A 26645-nucleotide genomic window follows, 5' to 3' on the forward strand; every position below is an offset into this window, starting at 1 on the left:
ACTGAAATCAGCCACGGATTCGAGGGACTGGTCGGGTCTGAAGGACTAAGGGGGAATAACTGCGCTGGGTGGTGTAAACATACCTCAGTTTTAATGGGGAGATTAAAACAGCCACTCGATCCCACGCCCCGGGTGATGAGAGTCGATATAAATCAGCTATATTATGTCACCCACAGCTAAATATTGGGAGGGTTCAGAGGAGGAGGCGTATCGATCTGCTTGTTCCGCTCCTCAGAACAATCAATAGCTTTTTAACTTCAGGAGAAAACTAGCGGCTCTTTCCCAGGTGTTTGGTGGGCACTAAATTCAGTGCGAGCGCACAGAAAGTTTGCAGTTTAACCTCCGCTTCGGGGGTTCCTTTAAGGAACTAGGGAGGGAAAAACAACGAGCAGAAGAGTTCGGAAAGTGCGAATAAAAACAAGGTTATTATTTGGGACTTCAAGGAAAGTCAGGCCATCGATGAAGAGTGAAGGTCTTTTTAGGGGACAGTTGAGGTTAAGCTGGGAAAACCTGTGAGCAAGGACGTAGACCCGAGAGAGGGAAAGGGGGGGGGGCACATCCCCACAAAGTTCAATTTTGGGAAAACATCAAAAATCCCAAAATGATCATATTTGGTATTGGGTGGTACCGTGTCGGCCTGTCATCCTACAGTGAGAAAAGTGTCCCCTCCAGAGTTGAAATGAGACTCCGTCCATGCCGGAGGTGGGTGTGCGGTTTCTTGTGAGCGGAGTCACTTACTGCCCTCTCCGTCGTCGGTCACCCCCAGCACCAGGCGGAGCAGACACTGGGCGTGCTTCCGCTCCTTCAGGAGCACCTCGGCGTAGCCGGGCAGCCGCAGGAAGAGGCCGAAGGCGGCCAGGGAGTGGGCGGGGATGGGCGACATGGTCTGCACCGACGACTTGATGGGCGGGGGCTCGGCGGCGATGGTCTCGGGCGCCTCGTACACCAGCTCGCCCGACTGCTCGATGGTCACCCACTCGAACTGGTCGCTGTCCTTGGGCTTCTCCTGCGTGGTGGAGGCCACCACGGGGGCGCTCACCTGCAGGGGGACATCCCACATCCGTCATTACATTACCTGGCGTGTTATTCAGCTGATGCCTTTATCTTAAAGCCACTTCCAGTTGATTAGACTAAGCAGGAGACAATCCTCCCCTGGAGCAATGTGGGGTTGAGGGCCTTGCTCAAGAGCCCCGACAGCTGCACAGATCTCATCGTGGCGACATCAGGGATTGAACCGCCAACCTTGCGGGTCCCAGTCGTGTGCCTTGGCCACTATGCTACAGGCAAAGTCATGGGTACTCTATGAGTACGAGTGTCTGCCCAACTGACCTTGCTGAATACATGTTTGTTTTGGATGAAAGCACTTTTCTACTCTTGTCTGGTGTATTGGAACCTGCAAAATACTCCTCAAAAAGGGCAGTGCCTGCCTTCTGGTCCTTTTGGCAGGCTCAATTGCACCAGGCATGATCAAAAGAGCACAGGACAAGTATCCAAATTTTAAATTAAATGCGTATCTTGCCCAGGCCTGCTGCCCAATGACAGTAATGCAATAATGGACCAAAAGTTTTTGAGCAGCCAGCTATGTGCCAGATGGAGGTGCTGGTGGCAGGCAGATAAACTGTTCCATTGACATATTTTGTTATCCCAAATTAATCGTCAAACCTTCGACGTGTGTCTAAAAGCAGCCGGCCAAAAGGTGGGCCGCCGTCCGCATTTTCACCGATAATCATCACCGCACTGCTTACAGTCACCACCAGTGACAGCTACTCTAACATCCTCATACACACTGCGGCCAGCCCTACAGCCTGGAGGACAACGCAGACACGCGCTCCCGGTTAGGACGACGGCTGAGGACCACGACTGCCGTAGAAAGTTCTGGGTTTCTGAGCAGTGGACAGAATGCGAAAGCTGGAGAAACACTCGAGTGTCAAGAAAGCAAAACATCAATTATTAGTACGCCAGAGAGGCAGGAAACAATAATTCATCACTCCCTTTTGGATGTTTAATGCTGTCGCCCTAAAGCCAAAGCGACCGCATACGGGGGAGATTTCAGCCGGGCTGAATAAACACCGTTTCTGGCCCCACGCGAGGGCCACTCTCAGCACCGCCTCCAGCGGGAGACACCAGCGGCGACGCTTACATAATGTCACTCCTCCGGGACGGTCTGAAAAACAGGCCTAATTCTGTTTCAGGCCCCTCGCCGTGTCCCCGCGCGCCTCCAATTACGCCGCAGAGAATGTGTTTACCTTCGTTTATAAGGCACGATGCAGCGGCGGGGGGAGGGGATGGGTACGGGGGACCAGGGAGTTTAGACTGGGACTCGGACAGTGTTCCACCGAGACAACACATCATTTATCATTTGGATGATGTTATACCTACAGGGGACTGCGGGTGTCCCAAATGGTGGGTCAAAGTGACTTCATGAATCCAAATCAACTGATATTAAAACCAAGCATTAAAGTTGCTAAGAAAATAAACACTATTATGTATTAAAGGTTTTATAAATGGAAAATGTATAGTGTTAGAACTGGCAACTATCAATTTGATTTCCATGTACTTTACTTCTCCTACAAACTGGAATTACACTGTATGATTATATTGAAATCTGTGTTTACAAGGCCCAAAATGGCTGGGAGTGAATGTCAGGCTTGGGCCTGAGATGTTCTTCAGGGGCAGCGCTGCAGCAGGGCGTCTCCCTGGTGGAAGAGGGGCTGAAGACGGTGACTGAGAACGGGGGGTTTCGGGTGGTCGGGGAGCGGCTTGCCTGCTGGATGATGTCGGGGTACAGCATGGGCAGCCTCTCGGCGATCAGCGCCAGGCCGCCCATCCCGGCGAACACCTGCAGGGGGGACTGGATGGGGCTGGTCTCCAGCAGGGACTCGTCGATGGCCGTCTCCAGGCACTCCTCGCCCGGGGTCATGGCCTCGTCCTCGGGGCAGGCGTTCAGCATCTCCGCGTGCTCTGGAGGGGGCGAGAATAAAAACCCTGAATCCCGCCGCTGGAGCCCTCGGGGGGGAAACGCCGTTAAAAGCCCTCGGATCTCACTGCATTAACTTGGGTGGTCTGAGCCATTAAACGGCTCAAAATCACTGGGAACAGCTAACCGTGCGATTCGGGATGGTAATTACAAAAAAGAGGGAATATTTTAAATGGGTGGAACAAAGCAATTACTTCTCTTCTCAAAACACTGCAAACGGCTCGCTAGCGCTCTCCATATGGAGCGAGGCTGCTGCAACAACAGGGAGATTAAACGCAATTAAAGAATCTCACAGCCATCTCTCCACTTTCTCTCCAGCACCAGGGATGTGGGGCCGCTGTCCTGGAGGTCCACAGTGTCGGAGATTAATTTAAGTCAACGGTTAGCTGAACGCACACCTCCGCACTCCTCGTTTTCCAAGGCCCGAACTGGATTCTGACTGAAATCGCACCACTGAAATATGCAGACCCTGAGACCCGACAGCACTGGAGAGGGATTTCAGCCTGGCCCATAATGCTTTGTTTTCCGCTGCTCAACTAACACCAATCTATTCTTATCTCTCCTTTAGTCCAAAGACATGCAGGTTAGGGACTACAGATGAAAATGAGCTCATTAACTCTGGCACATTTACATTGACGTGGAAACTGAACATGCTGATTAATGTGCACTGTAAATAAATAAATAAATGTGCGGATCCTTTCTTTATTTAGATCTCCAGCCTCATCAGTACTTCATTATTTGATATTTAATGTCCATGTGACAGAACTCTACGAGCAGGTTTCTACACACGAGACAGAACATGAGGACCGGACATCGGCACTGAGGAGAGTGGAGGGATAGGCCATCAGGCTTTCCGCACAGCGTAACAAACGCCCGTCGTAAGGGGAGAGTAAAACTCCCGGAACACGGATCCGCACCACCGTTCGGCTCGCAGAACGCGGCGCCGTAAAAGCAGGGACTAAAACGGACCCGGAGTGCCTGGACTCGACCGAGACGCGGTCCCGTAAAAAACGAGCGCGGCTGTGATGCGAGCTGGGGCGGGGCCCCACACGAGGGCCATTACGAGCGGCCGTTACGAGCGGCCATTACGAGCAGCCATTACGAGCGGCGATAACGCAGTCTGAGGAGACGCCGTGTCCTCGTTTGCACTTGTCACTGCTCTGTGGCGAAGGCGGGGGTAAATATAGCGCCGGTTATTGTTCTTTTTTTCCTGGCGAGCTCGGTTTTTTCAGCGACATGACGGCGCAGTCGATTGACAGGTCATCTACGAGAGCCGCACGTCATCTCACTTCAGGAGAAAATAAGAGATTCATCCACCCCCTTCTCTCACACTCTGGACTTTTCTGTGACGAATTCTTTAAAAGTTGCTAAAAGGGGCTCGGACTAATAAGGACCGTAACGAGTCTGGGACTTTGCTATAGCCGGCGCTATCCACATTTCCAAACTGAATTGGATGGAGGGAGAGAGAGAGAGAGAGAGTCAGAGACTAGTCAGAGAGAGAAAATGAGAGATCGAATAAGGTAGAGAGGGAAAAAAATGGAGATGGAATGAGAGGGGGGAGAAGAGGGACCGAGAGAGAGAAAATGAGAAAGATAGAATAAGGGAGTGAGAGAGAATGAGAGAGAGGGGGGAGAAGGACAGTGAGAGAGGGAGAGATGGAAACAGAGAGACAGAGATGAGGAGAATACCTAAAGCCCAGCTCATCCCCACGGTGCATTAATAGGTATGAGTGTGGAGCAGTGGCTGGTCTCCGGGAGGCAGTGGGAGACCTGTGCCCTCCAGCACCCCTAATTTAGCCGACGGCACACCAGGGCCTGACCCCGGCAGCAAATTAACCGCACGGGGCAAAGGAAACCGCACGGCACAAAAAAACCCCCATCTTTTTCCAGCTTTATTACAGCCATCTGACCGGGTACAGGGAGAACTATACCACGTTCCACACCATCAGCTTCCACAGAAAACCTCAAAAAAAAACCTCCCTGATTCAGCTCCACTGCATGTGAATGAAACCCGCCTGCTCTTTGCCTCCATTGAGATCAATCTACAGTGAAAAAAAATGAGCCTTCAAACTTTAAAATGGTTAGAGAGGGGAGGGGGGGCAGGGCAGTTAGCGTCATCCTGCTCTAAAAGGCCCGGTCCATTTGCCGGAGTTGATGAAAAGGCTTTTAGGGGCCTTAGCTTCTCTTTATGGATCCCTGGTTCTGTGGGGACCAGGAAGGGGGGTAAATGGATGGTGGAGGGCTTCCTCTGGCCACATCCTCTGCTGGGTTTAGAGCTCTCCCAGGACCTCTTTCTGCATTAGTCCAGGTCACCGCCTGCTCCCCCTTCATCAGTCTCTGCGGGGGCCAGAGACTGCCCGCGCGGCCGCCGTTACCCGGGCGATGGCGAGGAGGAGAGGGGGCTGCCGGGTAAAGCCAGGGGGCCCTTTCCCTCAGACGACACCCCCCTCCCGGGGCGTTTAGACTGGATGGCGACAGCAATAAAGGCTACAGTACGCACTGGAAGAAACGGTCTGACATCGAGAATTACTCTCCTCGGGTGCCAAGGTCACCCCCACGACAATGGCATTCAACAAGGCATCAACTCCCGGGAAACAACGCTGCCACTTACAGGGAAGTCATTTTCTGGCGGGGGGTTGACAGGATAAACACATGCCTAACAGCTCAATCTGTCGGTACTCTCAATAAAGATACCAGAGATGGATCAACATCCAAAGTTGAGACGGGCACACTGTTGGTCCCCAACAACATCAATCAAATGTTTGTCGCGAGACGGATCTACGATAGGAAGGACCAGGTATGCAGTCCTGCAGAAATGGTGCCAGTACACCAATATACACCATCTCCAACATCTCAATACAGCTCATAGTACAGTTACACTGGAGCAGACTGCTACGGATGTTTAATTCATCGTCCTCATTGTTTACTGCTGTACTGTGTGGAATGACACTCAATATTAAATATTAGGAGGGTGCTTATTTATTGATACTCGCATCTGGCAGGGCTGTGTTCCTCAGCCTAATGGAACAAAAACCCTCTCACGGCTGGGCCAAGACCGGCACCGCCCAACGCACAACACGCCAGTGAATGTCTGGAGCGAATACGCACGAACCAAACCCACTCCGATCTCGCCGCGTTGTGACGAGGAGCCAGAAAAATCCAGTTTTAGCAGAATGAGAGTTTAAAATGAAAAGCAAAACCTATAAGCTATAAGACTCCTGAAGTATACAGACAACCATGAATCTTATTTTTTTTCCCCCCATGTGTTAATGGAGGCACGAGTCTATCCAAGCCCGCTTTACCAGAAAGAACACTTTCCCTTTCGGGAGGGAGGATCCTCCAAGCAGAAAATTAACCTGCAACACTCATATCAAGTGCTATCAGCAGGAACCAGGAGTTATCAACTAAAATAAGTGGGTTCTACGAGTGTAAATTAGACCCTATCAGTGTAAGCCTGGTGCCACCCAGGTAAATTTGGTTCTATTAAGGGAAATCAGGGCACGGTACACACGCACAGCCAGCTTCACCAACACGCCTGTCAGCACGGTCGGGAGGGGGGGGTGGGGGGGGCTCTCAACCCTTGAAAGGAGAACAGCGGAGGAGTAGCTGAGGAGTGTTTTGGGCAAAGCAAAAATCAATGCCTTTGAGAGGAGGCATGTGAAGGGATTCAGAGTTAAAAAGAATGCATAACCGCGCTCAGTGAAACAGGGAAACGCACTGGGGAATCAAACACCAGTACAGAGGAGCCTCAGAACTTTTTCTTTTTTTTTTTTCCCGTGGAGTTTTCCGTGCTAGACACAAATTCAAAGACCAAAAAAAAAGAATACGGGCCAACTTTACTTTGTTAGAGATGTGCTTTGATGTCTGAGGTATCACCTTAGACTCCAGGTTCCTGAGTGTTCCTGAGTTCACGGACCGCTCTAGCCCACCCCCACCATGTTCCTGTTCTGCTACTGTGCTTCTGCTACTTCTGTAAAAAGCGCTATACAAACACAACTGAATTGAGATGAATAGTCTAGACGGTATCAAGTGCATGTGACCACAACTGAGAAAGCGGGGGACGCTGGTATGCCCTTGTGAGTTGCCGATGAAACGGTCACTTCGCTTAAACTGACAAAACGAAGTTAAATGAGAATCGTTTGGCTTAATGACATGAACTGCGTAGTATAGGAAGGAACCGCAGGTCGAACCTTAAGACACAGAACGAAAAGCCAGGAGCACCGCTGTTTACAGAAGAGGCACGACGTTACCCAGGAGAATGTCAGGGAAACCGGTCGGTTTAAAGGTCACAAGGATTCACGCCACACCAGAGGACTCGTGACATTAAAGGAAGACATGGGGTCAGCTAGCCTCCGAGCAAACTGCGGTGTAACCCATACCCAAAATCCCAGCCACAACCCTGGAGCTCATGTAAGAACATCAGAACACACGACAATATGAACGGGCCGTTTTTAACCATTTTTTTCACCAACAGACAACAATATCCAGCGCTGCCTGAAGGCTGGCCTGGAACAATCTGAGGGTCTCTGTGCCTTCTACACAAAACAGCAAACCGTTCATCGCATTAACTGCATATAAAAAGATATCCTACATACAGTCTCAGCTCAGCTAAAGTCAATCACATTTGCCAGGCCCGTTCCCTAAATCTTCGGTATTATACACGAGCCATATTGAAAGATGCTGTTGTCTTCAGTCAGGAGGCGTGGCTCGACAGACCTGAGCCCGCCCACTGCTGTCCCGCTGTTGCCACCGGCAGCGGCGGTCCTTAGCAACGAGTGGGCTTGAAGCCCTCGAGCCGTCACCGCATCTCGACCGAGGCGAGAGCTTTGAGCGCCTCCCCCGACACCCATCCACCCACCTCAGCGATGAGAACTCCTCCCAGGTAACAGCTCACTTCCCCCCTGTCAACCTTGAGCAAATCTCCATCCCTAAAATAATTACGCTACAGCATCAGCAAATGAGCCAAAGCAAAGAGGACCAGCCAAACGAGATTCCCGAGAGGGAAAACAAGAGATATTTTCAACATCAGTCCAGCGCCGTCAAAATTCATTGAGAAACAGAAAATGACAGCTGGGTGCTTTTCAAACGAGTGCCGCTGACAAAAGCTTCCGCCTGAGATGTGTAATAATATCCTACGCACCTCTCTGTGGGTGAACCTGCGACATCACGACAGGCAAATAGACGGCTGTGGAGAAAGACGCTCACTCCCATAGAACAAGCTGTCAGCACAGAGGCGTCAGCCTTCAACTTCTCAGCTTGTTTGAGTGCACTGTTGAGACTGTGAGCGGCACGTGTGTGTGTGTGTGTGTGTGTGTGTGTGTGTGTGTGTGTGTGTGTGTGTGTGCGCGCGCACGCAGGGTTACAGAAGGGGCAGATACCTTTCTCTGTGCGCAGACGCTTGAAGGAGTCGGTTTTGGAGAGGCCGGGGTCGGAGATGACCTTGGAGCCCAGTTTGACCGTCAGGTCGATGGAGCGGTAGCCCTGGGGCAGTTTGCGGTCGTACAGGAGGGTCAGGAGCTGGGCCAGGGTCATCTCTGCAGGCAGGGGCTGACCTGGGGGAGAGAGGAGGTGGATCACCGCACATGAGCCAACCTTGCATTTTATTACACCGTGTTGCACACAGCAATGAAGGCAATCACCGACTAAACAGAGAAACGAAGTCTTCTGCCATATTCACTTTCAACCTTTCATATTTGACAATCCTGAAACATTTTAGAACTGAGAAAGCCTAGATTGTGTGCTGCATTATTGAGGAAAATTGGTCTATGTTGAAGACAGATGTGTGTTTATTTACAGGTTTACTGTGTGTGCTTCAGGCTAATCAGCTCAGGGGTGGAGATGCAGCTCAGTGTGAGCGGGCTGAAATAGGAGTAGGACTGTATTGGCCTGGTCGATGGGCTCCCATTGGCTGTGGGCACGGGGAGGGGCGGGGCGGGGCGAGTGCTGACCTGGGAGGAGCTTGTGGTAGAGGTGGAAGACAGGCACACTGATGGTTTTGGAGGAGGAGTCCACCCCCGACGAGGCGGTCAGCTTGTCACTCATCACGCGGCCCCGCCTAGAAGGGGGGCGCGGGGGAGTGGAGACCGCCCTCTTCGACTGGGACTTCAGGCCTGAGGGAAGGCAGAGATTAAAAGTCTCGTCATTATTGACATTTACATTTTTTCCATTTTAGTCACTTGGCAGACGCAAGTGACTAAAATGACAAAGCGACTTACAAGTGCATAGGTTCTTCCACAAGTTAAAGCATCACATCATTAACTAGTAAAATACACATGAAGTGCGGTTTTAAACAAAAAATACAGTCATCCTAAGTGCAATTATTATTTATTTTTTTGGGTTAGACAAGAGGGATATTGGAAAGGGGAGGGTGGGAAATCAGGAGGGAGGACTAAGGTACAGTTTGAAATGTGTTTTTAGTCTGCGTCGAAATAGGGGGAGGGATTCTGCTGTCCTGTCAGAGGTTATTACATATGAACATATGTAATTACCACTATAATTACATTATAATTATATTACATATCTAATGACATTATAATTACATATGAACATATGAAGCTGGTTCTGCAGCTCACATAGCTAGTGCGGCAACAAGGAAAGCCATTAAACTCTGGATAAAATTTGCACTCGCAAACGAAAAGGAGACGTGAGCAAGTTGGAAAGCCACATCTGACCAATTTCATTCACATAACTGGCCCGAATACCTTTTCATTAAAACAACGACAGCGCTAGTAGCGGGCTCTGTCCCTCGCGTTTCAGTGAAACATACTGCTGAAACGTTCATTGTAACTTTCCATCACTTTGTTATCAAGCCTTTTAGGCAGATTTTGGGAATGAGATACGGAGACACTTCTTTCTGCCTGACGACTGTGGAAAACAAGCAGAACAGCCTGGCTCATGGGAGCTTATCAGAACACCCTTTCTGATGAGGGCCAATCAGAATGGACTAGCCAATGACAGCCAATCAGGACACGAACCGAGAGGGACCAAGGCTCCAAAACTAAAGGCTCTGCTATAGTTAGTGCAAAAAAAGGTACCTAATGTTTTAATGGTCTCATACAGCACATGTTCGGTATGGCATTTGATACCACAACACAAAAGACTGGTAAGATTAAAGCCATTTCAACATGCCAGAGTTTCAGCAAAACTGAAAATAAACTTTATTTGAACTCAGTGGAGACAGAGCAGATAAATCATATTTACTTCCATCCAGTACTTCACAGACATATTATAATTCAACAAAAAGAAAAACACAAGATAAGTCCAACGTAATTAGTATCGCCCCTGACATTTAAGACACATTGGAGAAGCCTTGAATAAGGAACCAACAGAAAGCAAAGCTCCTTTCATAATAGCACAAAGTAGACAGAATAAGCTGCTGTCTACTGTCACTCAAACACCTTGAAGAAGCGTGACTGGCTGAGCCTGAGACTGGGAGGTGTGATTGGCTGAGCCTGAGAGCAGGAGGCGTGATTGGCTGAGCCTGAGAGCGGGAAGCAGGAGGAAGTGTGCGTACCTGAGGCTACCACCACGCTGTAGTTGTCCTGAAAGCCGCTGTCAGCTTTCATCTTCTCCTTCTCCTCATGGTTCTTCTTCTCCTTGTCCTCCTTCTGTTCGTTGATCAGCTTGGCTGTGATGCTCGGGGTGTCTGCGGAAGGGGGGGGGGGGGAGGTACAGGAGGGGGCAGAGTGAGATTAGGGTCGGGGTCAGTCAGGGAGGTGGTGTCAACCAGGGCAGAAGTCAGCAGGGGGGACTTCTGCCCTGGAATTTCCTACAGCACAGTGACAAGGTATCTTTTTGTCCTGTGATGTCCAATCAAAAGGGTAGCAACTTCTTTACATGCTGCACAAAAGAAGCCACTGCTCTCAATGACAGAGCTCTATGTTGTTCTTGCTTCATCTCCACTGACCCTGCATAGTCAAATGAAAGGCATTCCCCTTGATGAAATGCAATCAGATGGGCTCGTGACCCCTTTATGTTATCAGTGGAGATTGGAAGTGCGCAGTTGATAAAGGCAGCGCATTAACAATTCCAATCGCTCCTGAGGAGACTGGAAAGACCCTTGTTTACAGACGCCCTGTCCTCCACAGAATTAATCCTATTCCCCAACCCCCCCCCCCCCACCCATTCCACCTGAATAAGGAGCAGGGGGAGTGGGAGCAATCCAACCTCCTCAAGGTTCCCAGGCGGAGAACCATCCATCACAGAGCACGACGCTTGCCTGGGCAAAGCACCCCCTTCCACACTACCGACGGCACAGTGCCGGTTTGTCCTTCATGCACAGGTAACACCTTGAGGGTTTAGAACACGCTTTCAGCCTTAAGCCTCATGTCTTCAGCTGCGTGAACCCAAGAGAAAACCCCCTGACGGCCAGCAGTGGTGTAAGGGTTTATACGCACGGCAGGTTAGGCCAGCTCTTGCAGGTCCGGAGAGTCACAACGGAGGCTCCTTCGCTGCTGTGGCCCTGCCTTAACTGAGCGAAATAACGGAAAGCTGACCTTCCCAGCGGAAAATGGGATTGGGTTTGTTTACGGTGAGATAAACACAGCCCCAGATTATTTTTAGAAAAATAATAGAAGTTTTGGCCGGGGTCCAAGTGACAAATTAGCCGCAACTTCTCCTCCAAACCGCAGCCGAGACCGGGGTCGGGCAAGGACAACATGAGGGACTGGGGGGGGGGGGACCGATCAGACATAAATGCATCACTGGCACTCACAGGGTAAACAAGGGATGGGATTTCGAGGAGGACCTTGATCCAAGCGGCGGCACATTTGTTGGAGGGTTTGGCGCCTGAGGGAGATGTACTGCAGGGCAGGGGCAGACCTCTGAGCAGGTACAAAGCTGCTGTTATTTATGGCTGCGCGCGGCTGGCATTGGAGGGAAACGCTCCGTCTAAATGTGGCTAAGCATCGTGGCACGGGATCCTTTCCCGGCCATTAATCAGCGGCGAATCGAAGTCAGCCATGCTGCTAACGCGCCGGCCTGCTACGCTGCTAATGCTCAGGCCTACAAGGCTGCTAATGCTAATGGTCAGGCCTACAAGGTTGTTAATGCTCTGGCCTGTGATGCTGCTAATGCTAATGCTCTGGCCTGAGATACTGCTAATGCTAATGCTCCGGCCTGCGAGCGTGCTAATGCTAATGGATGCTAAAGCTAACTCGCCAGGCTGCAAGGCTGCTAATGCTCCAGACAGCGAGGCTGCTAATGCAAATGTTCTGGGCTTGCTAATGAGGGACTGTGATCGCACAGACTTATCACTGCGAAAGGTCAGCGTTTGGAGGGCTCCACTGCACAAATCACAAATACGCTGTGTGTGTGTGTAGATGTCAGGCTACATTACCATCAAAAATGTCACCCACTTAAAATGAAAAGGCCAGAGGAAGAGGATAAAGTGCTGGACTGCTGAACATGTGGAGCAGCTTCATAACGTGGATCATGAGAGAGTGTGTGTGTGTGTGTGTGTGTGTGTATGTGTATGTGTGGGTACGCATGTATATGTGCCAGCATGTATTATTGACAGTGAGTGAATGTGATTCAAATCATTCAGACAGCCTGTTGGTCTCTTTACCTGCGCATAATGCAGCATGAGCACAGTATAAAAGGCAGACTCCGTGAACACCAGGCAGTCACACAGAGGCACGTACCAGATACACGGTCCAGGACCTCGGCGAGGGTGGTGGAGATGGGGAGGTGCAGGGTGCGGAACTTGTGCCCCGCTCCGTACATGGGGTGCTGGATCACATGACTGGTGGCGTTGATGCGTCCTTTGTACAACTGGGAAAACGGGAGGGGGGCGGAAATAGTGAGAGGAGACCATAAGACCACATGGATCATAAGAGAGGCCCCACCCACAGCCACACAGACCTTTCAGAATCACTGCTCTGTCTGGTCTCCAGATAGTGGGGAATTAGCATAACAAACAGAATGAAATCGCATTAAAAACACACTAAAGTCCTGTACATATTCCGGGGCGCAACTGGTTCAGAACACCAGACCCACAGCAAAGACGCCCAAACTGAAAGCAGCGCAGGTGCTACCATCGGGCGTCCCCCCTCTTTCTGGACAGCGTTGCTGGGCGGGATGGGGAGAGAAGGTTCCGGAGACAGGGCCGCCCCTCCTCCCGCTCCTCCGGGTTTATAGGAGCTGACGCGGCTCCTCATTGGGCATAAATGTTACATGCGCGCTTCATTCCCGGCGACATTTATTGCTTTTCCTACCTGCAGGCGACAAGCCATCGCCCGAGCGCGGGGCGGTTCAACCGTTAAACCCGCTCAGACCGCCGCCGCGCACTCAGAGCCTCTCCCGCCGGTCAATAATTCAGCGCGCTCTCCAAACAAACAATATCAGCCGGGCCGGTGTGTGCGTTTCTCGCCGTCTTACACGGGAAACGCTCAATGCGTGTGGTTAACGGAGACTGTAGGAAATAAAATAACCTTTTTTTTTCGAACTCAGGATTGATTCCATTTTTAGGGATTTTTTTTTTCCTTTGTGGTCACGACTGTTTTGTGATTTGCTGTTTTTTTTCTTGGTGCGACACAGTCTGTGAGCAAGCGAACCTCAGACATATCAAATCTCAAAGATCCCTGCGGTTAGTTATGGACTTGGAGTGGGTCAGGAAATGAGACTAAATCAAAGTTTAAAAACTCATATTTCAGTGGCAGATTAAATTTCTGTTCCAAGATTGCCTCATGTGAAAATAGATTTTCTGGTCATGTACTTTCAAGCTTCTTGTTTGAGATTTTTTTCGTTGAGCAGGTTAAATGGCAAAATCAATTGAATTAAGTAGCTCTCAAAGGCCAGCTATATTTATTTTTCACAATTAGGGCGAATTTGCTCAAATTACAGCTTTAGCGCAACCGACACCCCCAAGGAGAGACACACACACACACACGGACGCATGCACACACGCACATATACATTTCACTCCAGTGCGTTTCAAAAATAATCGCGAAAGTCATTTATCTTAAGACATTTTGGTCTAATTGAGCTTGAATGTTAGCAGTAGGATGGTGGCTTCTCAGACACTGCCCATAGCGATGCATGTCAAATCCAAGCCTGCGTGTTTTCTGATGGACTAAGTGGCTCGGTTTGATAAACTGCTTAGTGATCCACTCCAACTGCCTCCCTCAATTACGCAGCTAAAATCCGCCCAGGGAATAGAAAGACACTATGCACATTAAATATACATATACACGTATAATGCATATTAAACTATATGGGGTGTGAGTACGCGTTACGTCGTGAAAATCGCCATGGTTAGGAGGGTGCCGTCAGGCACAAGCTTGCTGGTAACGCCCATGTCATTAAAAATACAGGTTTCAGCTCCTTACGGATAATAAAACCGTTTCGTCCACAGACGCCATTATAGAAAAAGACGTTCGGTAAAGGGAACATTAACTGGCCTGTAATGCGTACGCTTCCAGGAGCTAAAGTTATTATTAACCATGTAATAATAGCCGTGTTTTAAGCAAATCACGTTATTAGGAGCGTTCCCGTCGCGTTAATTATGTTATACAGAAGAAATTGAGCAGGAGACACGCGCTTTTAAAAGCGTGCCATAAATTGGATGCGAGAGATTAAATTATCACGGATGACTTTTCGGAAAGTGAAAAGCAGGAAGTACGCGGGAGAGGGGACATTTCTATTCGGCTCACGTGTTCGCCCGCGCCGAGTAAATCACGCCACGAAATGGGCCGCCCCTACTTAATGCATAAACATTACAGTTTAGATTTGTTACATTAAATCATTTTATGACCATAAATAATTAACCTCAACAGAAATTAAGAGGCTGTGGTTGACCTTGAGCATTCTACAGTTTAGTAATGAAATTAATTACTGAAATGAAGAGCTGTTGCCATTCTTATTGTGCCAACAAAAAAAAAAAGTATTTTGCCAACCACAATTCTAAACCAATTTACCCTCAGTACTTCTGGCCGGCGGTATAAATAGCTTTATAAGTGGTATAGGGTATTACAAAAGAGTGCACAAGGCAAGGAAAGCACAAGAATAATAAACCAGCACTGAATGCAAAGCTTTAAAGGTCGACTGAATGAAATTCGTGGAATTTCTTTGTGGGGAAAAAATGTCTTTCGGGCCAGACATTTCCTCGGATCTCTGCTACAGCATTGCCCTCTAGTGGAAATTAAGGGACACTACACGTACACAGAGTCATGTCGTTTAAGTTGATGGTCAGAGACATGAGAAAGGCTTTCTGGTAAAAGTATCATCTGAATGGAAGGGAGAGCAGGGGAAACTGAAGCGTAGGGGCTGGAATTCGGGCACTGGTACCTACCGGGCAGGGGGACTGCAAGAAGACGGTAACCTTCTCATCCTCCAGCATGAGCTGCAGGAAGAGCCTGCGGATGAAGCCGGAGATGTTCCCGGAGATGGGCACGTTCCCCCGCTGAGGAGCCGACTGGAAGAGCTCGCACAGCACCTGCAGGGACACGCCACCAGGGGGCGCCACAGTGAGCACTACACAAAACTTTTCCCATCAAATCTGGCCCTCCAATCCAAATACAGCCGATGGGGTAATTAACACCTGATCAACACCTGATTTCACACCTGACTCCCAGGTAAAGGGAGGGTGGAAAAATTAATTTACTGGTCCTGTTTTTCGGGGCAAGTTGAGAACAGGTGAGGATGCCCTGTGATGCCCAGAAATGTGCTGTAAATTGATTTAATGTGCTGTAATGCTCTGTATTGTGCCAGAATATCAAGTAATGCCATATAATGTGCCATAATATCATGTAATGGCCTACACACTGTGCTGTATAGTGCTGCAGTGCACAGTAATGTGCTGTAATGCCCTGTAATGCCCTACACATTGCTGTATCGTGCTTTAGTGTGCTATAATACCCTGTAATGGCTGAGACTGTGTTATAAAACCCTGTAATGCCCTACAATGTGTTGTAAAGAGCTATACCACCCTGTAATGCCCTACACTGTGCAGTATAGTGCTGTAATACCCTGTAATGCCCTACAAAGTGCAGGATAGTGCTGTAATGCCTTGTAATGCCTCACACTGTGCTGTAGAGCTATAATGCCCTGTAATGCCCAGTGTTTTAATGCGCTGTACCTGGGCCATGAGCCGCTGGTTGTTGGGGTGGCAGGAGATGCACTGCAGAAAGAAGGCCACGGTGGCGTTCTCGATGGCCGTCCTCTGCTGGGTGGTGAGCCCGCCCCCGCGGGACGAGGAGGCCAGCGAATAGCGGGAGCCCGAGGGCTGCGGGGGCGGGGCGGAGGCGGCGTGGGCGTGGCCGCCGCCCGCGCTGGCGCTGGAGTGGCAGAGCAGGAAGAGCAGGGCGGTCCACAGCGGGTTGACCTCCGGCCCGCCCAGCCAGTCCTTCATGGCGTGGCTGTTCCCCACGTCCGTCAGGAAGCGCAGCACGGGGGCCACCAGCTCGGCCGTCAGGGGCAGGCGGGAGGCGGCGGGGGGCGCGTGGGGCCGGCGCGGGCGGTCCGGGGCGGCCTCGGCCGGGGCGGGGCAGGGCAGGTCGGCGCTGGAGAGCAGGCCGCAGCAGAAGCTGGCCAGGCTGCGCACCAGCAGCGAGGGCAGGCCCGAGTCCAGGAGCTGCTCGATGGCCTCGGGGGACTGGGAGGCGGCCGCCAGCGTGGCCAGCTGCGACTCGGACAGCGCGATGGGCGCCAGCGCGTGCTTGGAGTCGTCCGTCTGCGCCGCCGCGCTCAGGTCCTGCTGCTTCTTGCCGTCGTCCGTCATGGAGAGGCGGTGCTGGGCCTGGGAGCGCGCGGCCGGGGGCGCGATGATGCCCATCCAGCCCATCAGCAGGGAGAAGTAGCTGGGGTGGATGTGGCACATGGAGCACAGCAGGCTGTCCACCGCCTTCTTCAGCACCATGTTACAGGGCAGGGACATGGACCAGCCGTACAGCAGCCTGCAGGGAGAGCGCACAGTCAGGCAGGGAGGAGAGGGCGAGAGACCCTCGAGGGTGTTCAGGTCCAGGCTGGACGCAGCACTGGGTAACAGACCTGGGTCAAAGACGTAATCGTTCAGGATTCAAATACTTTTCTATGCTTTGCTGAGCTTGTCTGGTGTACCGGAACCTATTAAATACTGTCAAAAAGTGCAACCCCTGTCTTCTGGTTGGCTCAATTGCACCAGGCATGATCGATCGAGTACAGAAAAGTATTTGAATCCAAAACAATTACGTTATTTAAGGGTACCCCATAACGGTAAGCCACTCACTCGAAGAGCTCCCTGTTGAGCAGCACGGGCAGGTCGTAGTCCACGGGCAGCTCGTAGCTGTGCCACAAGATGGCCGCCACGCAGTGCAGGTGCGAGGGGGAGGGCATGAGCAGGCCGTACTCCCGCGGGGAGCTGCTGGGGCTGACGTAGCCCATGTGACCGCTCCGCTTCAGGGCCGCCACGCGGGAGGAGTCCTGCACCCACTGCAGCAGGGCCTGGATCCTGGAGCCGGGGGGAAACAAGACGTTTACCCGTCAGACGCATGCAAGACACCGACCGGCTCGTCAGGGCAGGATCGAACCTATAACCCTCCGACTGCCAGACGACTGCTCTTACTGCCCGAGCCAATGTTGCCCCATACATGCAAATGCACATGTTTTTTTGCTCCTCCATTCACATAGTTGAGTCACCACTTACAATTTGGAGTGCCGTCAGCTCTATTACTATGGTCTGTTGAGTCATTGATTCGTTTTTTCATGGCAGATCATCCAGCCAGTAGGCATTACGAGGTACCACTATTCTGTGACCTGATTAGTCATATTTGCTTAATCTAATGTTGGCAGAATGTGCTACATTCTGTGTACGCAGCATACCTGTCTTTGGTCCCAGGGTCTTGCGTTGTCCCCAGCTGGTAGAGGATGTCGATGGTGGAGTCGGAGGAGAGGCCGTTTAGCCTTCCAAAGAGCAGTGGGCTGTTTAAATCTAAACAAGGGAAAATGTCAGTGAGAAAGCTTAGTAAAGTGAAAGTAACTAGAGAGAGGTCTCTAATGTGTGTAGTGTGTCTTAAATGGTATATAATCAGTAGTGGTACATCTGAAGTATAATCTCATGTATATCTGCAGCGTTATAATCTGCAGTACTGTTAACTCCAGTGCTATAGTCTGCAGTACAGTAAACTCCAGTGCTATAATCTACAGTACAGTAAACTCCAGCGCTATAATCTGCAGCGCTATAATCTGCAGGTGTATAATCAGCAGTGCTATAAACTCCAGCACTATAATCTGCACTGCTATAATCTGCAGGTGTATAATCTGCAGTACTGTAAACTCCAGCGCTATAATCTGCAGGTGTATAATCTGCAGTACTGTAAACTCCAGCGCTATAATCTGCAGGTGTATAATCAGCAGTGCTAAAAACTCCAGCGCTATAATCTGCACTGCTATAATCTGCAGGTGTATAATCTGCAGTACTATAAACTCCAGCGCTATAATCTGCAGGTGTATAATCTGCAGTACAGTAAACTCCAGCGCTATAATCTGCAGGTGTATAATCTGCAGTACAGTAAACTCCAGCGCTATAATCTACAGTACTGTAAACTCCAGTGGCATAATCTGCAGTATAGTAAACTCCAGCGCTATAATCTGCAGTGCTATAATCTGCAGTACTGTAAACTCCAGCGCTATAATCTGCAGTGCTATAATCTGCAGTCCAGTAAACTCCAGCGCTATAATCTGCAGCGCTATAATCTGCAGTGCTATAATCAGCAGTGCTATAAACTCCAGCGCTATAATCTGCAGGTGTATAATCTGCAGTACAGTAAACTCCAGCGCTATAATCTGCAGTGCTATAATCAGCAGTGCTACAAACTCCAGCGCTATAATCTGCACTGCTATAATCTGCATGTGTATAATCCGAGATTAGGGGGCCGTACTGGCGGGGTCGGTGCCGGAGGCGGCGCAGTTCCTCAGCAGGATGTCGATGAGCTTCAGGCCGATGCGGGTGGACTGCAGGCCGATCTTCACCAGCACGGCCTCGATGTTGGGCGAGTGCATGCCGCAGTACGGCGACATCAGCAGGGCGGCGCAGGTCTGCAGCAGGTTGGCGGTGGGCGCGGCCGCGGACGCCATCATGGCCTCCAGGTCGCTGACGTGCGTCAGGCAGTGGTGCAGAAGCCGCAGCCAGCCGATACTGTGGCAGGGAGAGGGGAGGGTGTTACGTTACATCTTATTCAGCAGACGCTTTCGTCCAACGTGACGCACAAAGAGGCGCATATCATGGCCATTAGATCATACAGAGAAAGGCGATTAGAAAATACAGAGCAGGTCGGATAAGGTGCGATTCACAAAAAAACTTTGTACAGCCACGAACATCATTTAGACAAATAAGTAAATAAATAAGTAAGTAAGGAATAAATAAGTAAGGGATCAGTCAGGATCAGACAGCTGAATAAGAGCAGGTTAACAGGCTGGATATCTGGTGCCTTAAAGGCCTTTCACGTCTTTGTTCTTTGTCTGATCAGGGAGCTCCAGACCATGCAGAACTGAAACCATCAACCAGGAACAGTACTTGAGACTAAAGCTGCAAAGCTCACACATGAACATGACCTCGTGTTCAGACAGTGAAATAAGGTTTGTCTGTAGCCATGGTGACAGAATACTTGACAGTCACCATTCAGTCACCCAGCCCAGCTGCGGTCCTAACGGTCACGATTCGTTCACAGGCCACACACCACAGACCCGTGGGGGGGGAGGAGCTGACCTGGTTTTGGAGACCTGGTCCTCGGAGGGCAGGAAGGGGTTGTTGACGGTGGCAGAGGAGGTGTTGCCGAAGGCGGTGAGGCCCAGGAGCTTGATCTGGGAGAGCCCTAGGGTGCTGGCGTCCCGGGGCCGGTGCAGCCGCAGACACACGGCCGAGGCCACCTCCGCCTTCACCAGCTGGATCTTAATGTAGGTGAGGCCGCTGGTGATGACGGGCGTGGAGAGGGGCAGCATGTTCACCCCGTCTGCGCTGATCTCCACCGACACCGAGGAGGGGCAGGCTGGGGAGAGGACTTACAGTTAGACATTTACACTGAACTGCACTTACACACAGTTATACATACATTTACACTGAACGTGCATTTACACACAGTTATACGTACATTTACACTGAACGTGCATTTACACACAGTTATACGTACATTTACACTGAACGTGCATTTACACACAGTTATACGTACATTTACACTGAACGTGCATTTACACACAGTTATACGTACATTTACACTGAATGTGCATTTACACAGTTATACGTACACTTACACTGAACTGCATTTACACACAGTTATACGTACATTTACACTGAACTGCATTTACACAGTTACACGTACATTTACACTGAACGTGCATTTACACAGTTATACGTACATTTACAGTGAACTGCATTTACACACAGTTATATGTACTTTTACACTGAACGCGCATTTACACAGTTATATGTCAATTTAAACCCATTTACACCACACGTGCATTTCCATGCAATTATATGTACATTTACACTGAACTGCATTTACACACAATTATATGTACATTTAAACCCATTTACACGGAACCTGCATTTACACATTTATGCATCCATTTAAGCCACGGTTGCCAAATCCAGTCCCTGGACATCTACTCTAATCCTCACAAAGCACACCTCAAAGCTATAGATCTCATTGAGCTGCTAATTGTTAGAATCAGGTATGCCGTATAGAGATGAAACAAAAATCCTGCAGGAAGGCAGGTCTCCAGGAACAGGCTTGGCAGCCCGGATTTAAACCAAGTCGCACCGAATGTGCATTTTCACACACCAACAACATCCATTTAGACCAATTTGTGCTCAGACAGCATGTTCCATCAGGAACACATATGAACAGAGCAGGTGGTGTGGTCGTGCACGGAGGGACCAGAGCCACAGATGATGAGCTCTGGAACCAAAGGGAAGACAAAACGGGCCATATTGGTCGCTGAATTTGATGCCAACTTCTTCTAATCATCTAATTAGCCCCAAGCATTTACATGATCTGACATTTCAGCTCTGCTTTCTGATAAGCCCAGGACGGCACATCAATGTTCCCCGTGTCCCTAAACAAGATGATTTACTGCAACACAAGTTACCAGCGAGCTACTGCTCGTACAACCACTTAACTCATTTAGCCAGCATGGAAAAACCCTACATACACACAGCCCCACGAGGACTGGAGCCTCCCCCACTGATGTAGAGGGACCAGGAAAGAGAACGTTTACTTATTCAGTGAACGTTAAGCTGTATAAAAACCACCGTGTGACTCATTCAGTAAACGTTAAGCCGTATAAAACCCACCGTGTGTACATTTACAATGCGATTAAATCCACCTGGGACAAGGACGATGGCTTTTTTAAAACAATGGAGAGTGGAAAAATCCGTTTATAATGGAGCCGCTCGTTTTTGATGTCATAGCCGAGCCAGAGCTGTCCACAGATATTACAGAGAGAGAATATGCAGGATATTCCATAAATAATGGTAAATATGAGCGCATTGAGCCGGCGCAGATGAGGGGCGGATAAATAATTCAGAAATGCTAAAGACCTCAGAAGCGTTTATGGGAATACAGATTAAAACGGGCTCTGCAGCCGAATGTGACAGCGCAGTGCTGGAGCTGCTGCCATGCTGGTCCCTGCGCACTGTTCATTCAACACGGACTGGAGCAGAACCGATGCAAGGGCAGAATCTACTGAGGGGAGCGAACAGCCCCGCAAAATCCAAACCCGACCATGGTTTGCTTTTCTACCAAGTAATTACCTGAACAATTAGTGCTACTGCTTGGCCAGACTGTCTTCACACCTGACTCCCAGATGAAGGGAGGATGCAAAACTAGCAGTTCTTGGACCTCGAGGACCATGATTTGGTGATCCCTGATCGAGAGCAGTGGTCTCCAACCCTGGTCCTGGAGAGCTACTGGGTGTGCTGGTTTTTGTTTTCAACTTACAATCGGCACCCAGTTAAGACCCAGGTAAGCAGGTGAGGTGAGTTAATGGTGTAATCATTTGAGATTAATTTAGTGCAGAGCAACAACAAATCCAGCAGACCCAGTAGGGTTGGAGACCACTGATCGAGAGGGTTGCAGTTCTTGGGGTCCATGGATTACAACCCCCCCAGTATTCAGACTAGATTCACGTGTCGGGTGCGTGTTGGGTGGGTGTTGTGTGTTGGGCGTTGGGTGTGTGTTGGGCGTTGGGTGTTGGGTGCGTGTTTGGTGGGTGCTGGGTGTTGGGTGCATGTTGGGTGTTGGGTGCGTGTTGGGTGGGTGTTGGGTGCTGGGTGCGCGTTGGGTGGGTGTTGCGTGTTGGGTGGGTGTTGCGTGTTGGGCGTTGGGTGGGTGTTGGGTGCGCGTTGGGCATTGGGTGGGTGTTGGGTGCGTGTTGGGCGGGACTCACTGGCGAGCGAGGCCAGGTGGGGCTGGATGTGCAGCTCTTTCAGCAGCACCGCGGCGGGCAGGTGGATGGTGAGGTCACACCAGGCCTCCTCCGGCAGGAAGATGTAGGACCAGGCAGCGGAGCGGGCGCGGCGGTGAGGGGGCGTGGCCTGGAGCAGCACCTCCGCCGGCTGCGCAGTGGGGCTGCTGGAGGTTATGGTGCCTGGGAGGGGACAGAAAGCACCGTCACGCCAGCGGCCAGGAGCACAATCAGAAACGGCAAGAGCGCCGAGCTTCAGATCGGTGTGATTTTCAACCATGAAGTGACTCAGATTTCATCTAAATGGGCACCCCTCGTCTGAACTTCACAGCCTGGAAGACTTGACTAAACACACCAACACTGAATAACAATCAAGCTAAATGTCAATGGTTCATTTGCATAATGAATCTCATCTGTGACACGGATCTCAATCCACAATGTCTTTTCAGAACCACTACTACACACTATGGCCTTATTTTCAAAAATATATATATATTTTTCCCCCCTTATTTGAAATTACCATGGCATTTGCTTTAACATGGGAGAGAAATGGCTGGCCTGGGCCTATGAGGAGTGAGTGAGTGAGCCTGGATTGGGCCAATGAGGAGTGAGTGAGGGGCGGTACCGAGCGGGGCGAAGTTGTGCAGGCCCTCAGCGTTGTCGGGTTCGGAGGCGAGCACGCGAGCCTTCAGGCTGCCGTCCGCTGCCTTCCCGGGGCCCGAGTCCAGGAACTTCATGATGGTGGACACCATGCTCCGCGCCGTGTTCACGATGGCCCGCGTGCTGGTCACCATGTTGTTACAGATCAACTGCACCCCACCTAAGCACAGATTAAACACGGCGTTACAAAAGGCACAAAAAGACACTACTCCATTGCTTAAACTGGAAAATGGACACTCCCCTGAGGTGGCAAGAAAACATGTCTGACTTCCTCTCTGAGTGAGCGCATCCAAGTTCACAAACCAGAGCAGAGACTCCGGCATCTCGAGAACACAGCGAGTTAATCCGATTTCATCTGATCTACAGCAGATCTCGACTCCACCCAGTCCCGCTGAGGGCACAGAGAGAACAGGGGCAGAGAGGCGGCCGCTCACCCATGTCGTGAAAGGCCTTCAGAGCCTCGCTGGTGTCCAGCACCCTCAGGATGAACCAGAGCAGGGGCTCCGACAGCTGGCAGGTGGACAGAGAGCCCTGGGAGGGAGGGAGGGAGAGAGAGAGAGAGGGAGGGAGGGAGGGAGGGAGGGAGGGAGAGAGAGAGAGAGAGAGAGAGAGAGAGAGAGAGAGAGAGAGAGAGAGAGAGAGAGAGAGGGGGGGGAGAGAGGGGGGGGGAGCGGGAGAGAGAGGGGAGAGAGAGGGGGGAGAGAGGGAGGGAGGGAGGGAGAGAGGGGGAGAGGAGCCAGAGAGAGAAAGGGAGAGAGGGAAGGAGAGAGAGGGGGAGGGAGCCAGAGAGAGGGAGGGAGGGAGGGAGGGAGAAAAGCCAGAGAGAGAGTACTACATCAATAACAATTACATTTCCATCTATAAATGGAGCTGAGACTTCTTGTCTTGTTGCAGTTGAGGGATGGTGGACATTATCATTTAGAAATGCTGAATGGTTTCCACTCCAACTCAGTAATCTTCTAGACGAGAGAAGTTCTCTGATAATGACACCGTAGGACCTTGTATGACAGCTGTGAATGTACAGCGTGTATATCTATGATATACATACAGTGTTTCTCCAGTCCTCGGGAAACAAATGCCCTTGATTCTTTCAATCAGGTGTGAGTTCCTGGTTACAACAAAAACCTTCTGGTAAGTAGGTCACGAGGACAATAGTTGAGAAACACTGATACAGATGATTCTGTTCCACGTGCAGTGGAAAAGTGTTGATGTTTCTGGGCTCTGCGAAACATGCAGTGGAGAAGGTGTAGGGGTGTCTGGTCTCTATGATACGTGCAGTAGAGAAGGTGTAGGGGTGTCTGGTCTCCATGATACGTGCAGTAGAGAAGGTGTAGGGGTGTCTGGTCTCTATGATACGTGCAGTAGAGAAGGTGTAGGGGTGTCTGGTCTCTATGATGCGTGCAGTAGAGAAGGTGTAGGGGTGTCTGGTCTCTATGATACGTGCAGTAGAGAAGGTGTAGAGGTGTCTGGTCTCTATGATGCGTGCAGTAGAGAAGGTGTAGGGGTGTCTGGTCTCTATGATACGTGCAGTAGAGAAGGTGTAGGGGTGTCTGGTCTCTATGATACGTGCAGTAGAGAAGGTGTAGGGGTGTCTGGTCTCTATGATACGTGCAGTAGAGAAGGTGTAGGGGTGTCTGGTCTCTATGATACGTGCAGTAGAGAAGGTGTAGGGGTGTCTGGTCTCTATGATACGTGCAGTATAGAAGGTGTAGGGGTGTCTGGTCTCTATGATACGTGCAGTAGAGAAGGTGTAGGGGTGTCTGGTCTCTATGATACGTGCAGTATAGAAGGTGTAGGGGTGTCTGGTCTCTATGATACGTGGAGTGGAGAAGGTGTAGGGGTGTCTGGTCTCTATGATACGTGCAGTATAGAAGGTGTAGGGGTGTCTGGTCTCTATGATACGTGGAGTGGAGAAGGTGTAGGGGTGTCTGGGCTCTGTGTAACGGGCAGTGGAGGGCTCTGTGTAACGGGCAGTGGAGGGCTCTGTGTAACGGGCAGTGGGGGGCTCTGTGTAACGGGCAGTGGAGGTCTCTGTGTAACAGGCAGTGGAGGGCTCTGTGTAACAGGCAGTGGAGGGCTCTGTGTAACAGGCAGTGGAGGGCTCTGTGTAACGGGCAGTGGAGGGCTCGGTGTAACGGGCAGTGGGGGGCTCTGTGTAACGGGCAGTGGAGGGCTCGGTGTAACGGGCAGTGGGGGGCTCTGTGTAACGGGCAGTGGAGGGCTCGGTGTAACGGGCAGTGGAGGGCTCGGTGTAACGGGCAGTGGAGGGCTCGGTGTAACGGGCAGTGGAGGGCTCGGTGTAACGGGCAGTGGAGGGCTCTGTGTAACGGGCAGTGGAGAAGGCGCAGGGGTGTCTGGGAGCCTGACCTGCCGGCCCATGTATCCGCAGGCCATGTAGGTGAGGATGGGCTGCAGCATGACCTGCACGGCCGTGGCCTTCTTGCTGAGGGTGGTGAGGATGGTGAAGAGCCCGTCGCCCACGGAGATGGCGTCCAGCCCGCCGTGAAAGTTCTCGTGCTTGGTGAGGTGGAGGCCGCTGGCTCCTGCAGAGAGAACGAGCGGGGAGGCTCTTTCACACGCCAAACACGCGGCACGAGACAACTAGGGCCACTTAAATTACACGGCAAAAACGACACCGCTTCTGATTGGCGCCCTTTTGACCTACCACATTAGGGGCACCATTAACTGAAGTGGTTAACGTTAATGATAAAATTGCATGCTTTTAGCATTATTCTGAACCATTTAACATTATTCAAAATAACTGTTGTACTGTAATTCCTACACGGATCACCGAATATGAATGGAAATAACCTCAAATTAAAGCGGACAGTCTGCACTTCAACCTCATATTCATGGTTTGTGCCGTAATACATATCCAAAAAAAACAAATAATGTGTCTCAAATTATAGATAGATAGATAGATACTTTATTCATCCCGAGGGAAATTAATTACATAACTCTATGTATAACTAGCTGTATAACAGAGACAGAAAGCTCGGAGCGGGACGCACCTATGATCATGGCCATGGCGCTGCTGTTGCACTGGCCCAGGGCGGACAGGATCTGGCTCATGATCTGCTGATTGGCCAGCACCAGGTCGGCCACGCCCGCGGCGGGGCCCTGGTGGGGGGCGGAGCCCCCGTTGGACCCCTCCTTGCTGCCGCACACCTTCTCCTCGTCGGACACGCTGTCCGAGGCCGCGCTGCCGGGCGGGGGGAGCCGCCCGCTGAACTCCCGGTCCCCGGACAGGGGCAGCTGCACCAGCGCGTTGACCAGCTTCAGCAGGTCGAACATCAGCTGGTCGCGCGTCATCTCGCCGAACGCGGCCTTGGCGTCGCCGGGCCGGATGATGTTGGCGAAGAGGCCGCCGAAGCAGGCGCGGGCGCCCACCGAGCTGTCCGAGCCGCTGCGGGACACCACCTTGTCCGAGCACGTGATGTAGTGGTGCACCAGGAACGTGATGGACTCGATCACCGCCGAGATGGTGCTCACCGACACCACCTCGAAGTTCTGCTCCAGCGTGAACTCCAGGAGCTTCACCTGCGCGTCCAGGGGCCCCTGCCCCGACTGGAAGGGCCCCCTGGAGGAGGGAAGGGGAACAAAGCAGGGTTACGCACAAGAAAGAATCGCTT

The 26645-nt window shown here is 51.0% G+C and overlaps 1 protein-coding gene across 11 annotated transcripts in view; it reads right to left on the reverse strand.

Moving 5' to 3' along the window:
* Positions 1 to 26645, reverse strand: part of birc6 (baculoviral IAP repeat containing 6) — a 134669-nt gene that overhangs the window by 54551 nt on the left and 53473 nt on the right. For all 11 annotated transcript variants that reach the window (XM_061227497.1, XM_061227491.1, XM_061227500.1 and 8 more), the window contains exons 45-61: positions 26025 to 26593; positions 25381 to 25556; positions 23448 to 23544; positions 22979 to 23173; positions 22336 to 22536; positions 19658 to 19937; positions 18831 to 19087; positions 17773 to 17881; positions 17180 to 17401; positions 16052 to 16868; positions 15266 to 15409; positions 12618 to 12747; positions 10490 to 10621; positions 8925 to 9086; positions 8355 to 8528; positions 2765 to 2961; positions 739 to 1039 (exon numbers count right to left, since the gene is read on the reverse strand). In XM_061227497.1, coding sequence (XP_061083481.1) covers positions 739 to 1039; positions 2765 to 2961; positions 8355 to 8528; positions 8925 to 9086; positions 10490 to 10621; positions 12618 to 12747; positions 15266 to 15409; positions 16052 to 16868; positions 17180 to 17401; positions 17773 to 17881; positions 18831 to 19087; positions 19658 to 19937; positions 22336 to 22536; positions 22979 to 23173; positions 23448 to 23544; positions 25381 to 25556; positions 26025 to 26593 — 4163 coding nt within the window. The remainder of the gene's footprint in view (positions 1 to 738; positions 1040 to 2764; positions 2962 to 8354; positions 8529 to 8924; positions 9087 to 10489; positions 10622 to 12617; positions 12748 to 15265; positions 15410 to 16051; positions 16869 to 17179; positions 17402 to 17772; positions 17882 to 18830; positions 19088 to 19657; positions 19938 to 22335; positions 22537 to 22978; positions 23174 to 23447; positions 23545 to 25380; positions 25557 to 26024; positions 26594 to 26645) is intronic.

Source organism: Conger conger, chromosome 18 (assembly GCF_963514075.1).
Source record: "Conger conger chromosome 18, fConCon1.1, whole genome shotgun sequence".
In the NCBI taxonomy this organism is placed as follows: Eukaryota; Metazoa; Chordata; class Actinopteri; order Anguilliformes; family Congridae; genus Conger; species Conger conger.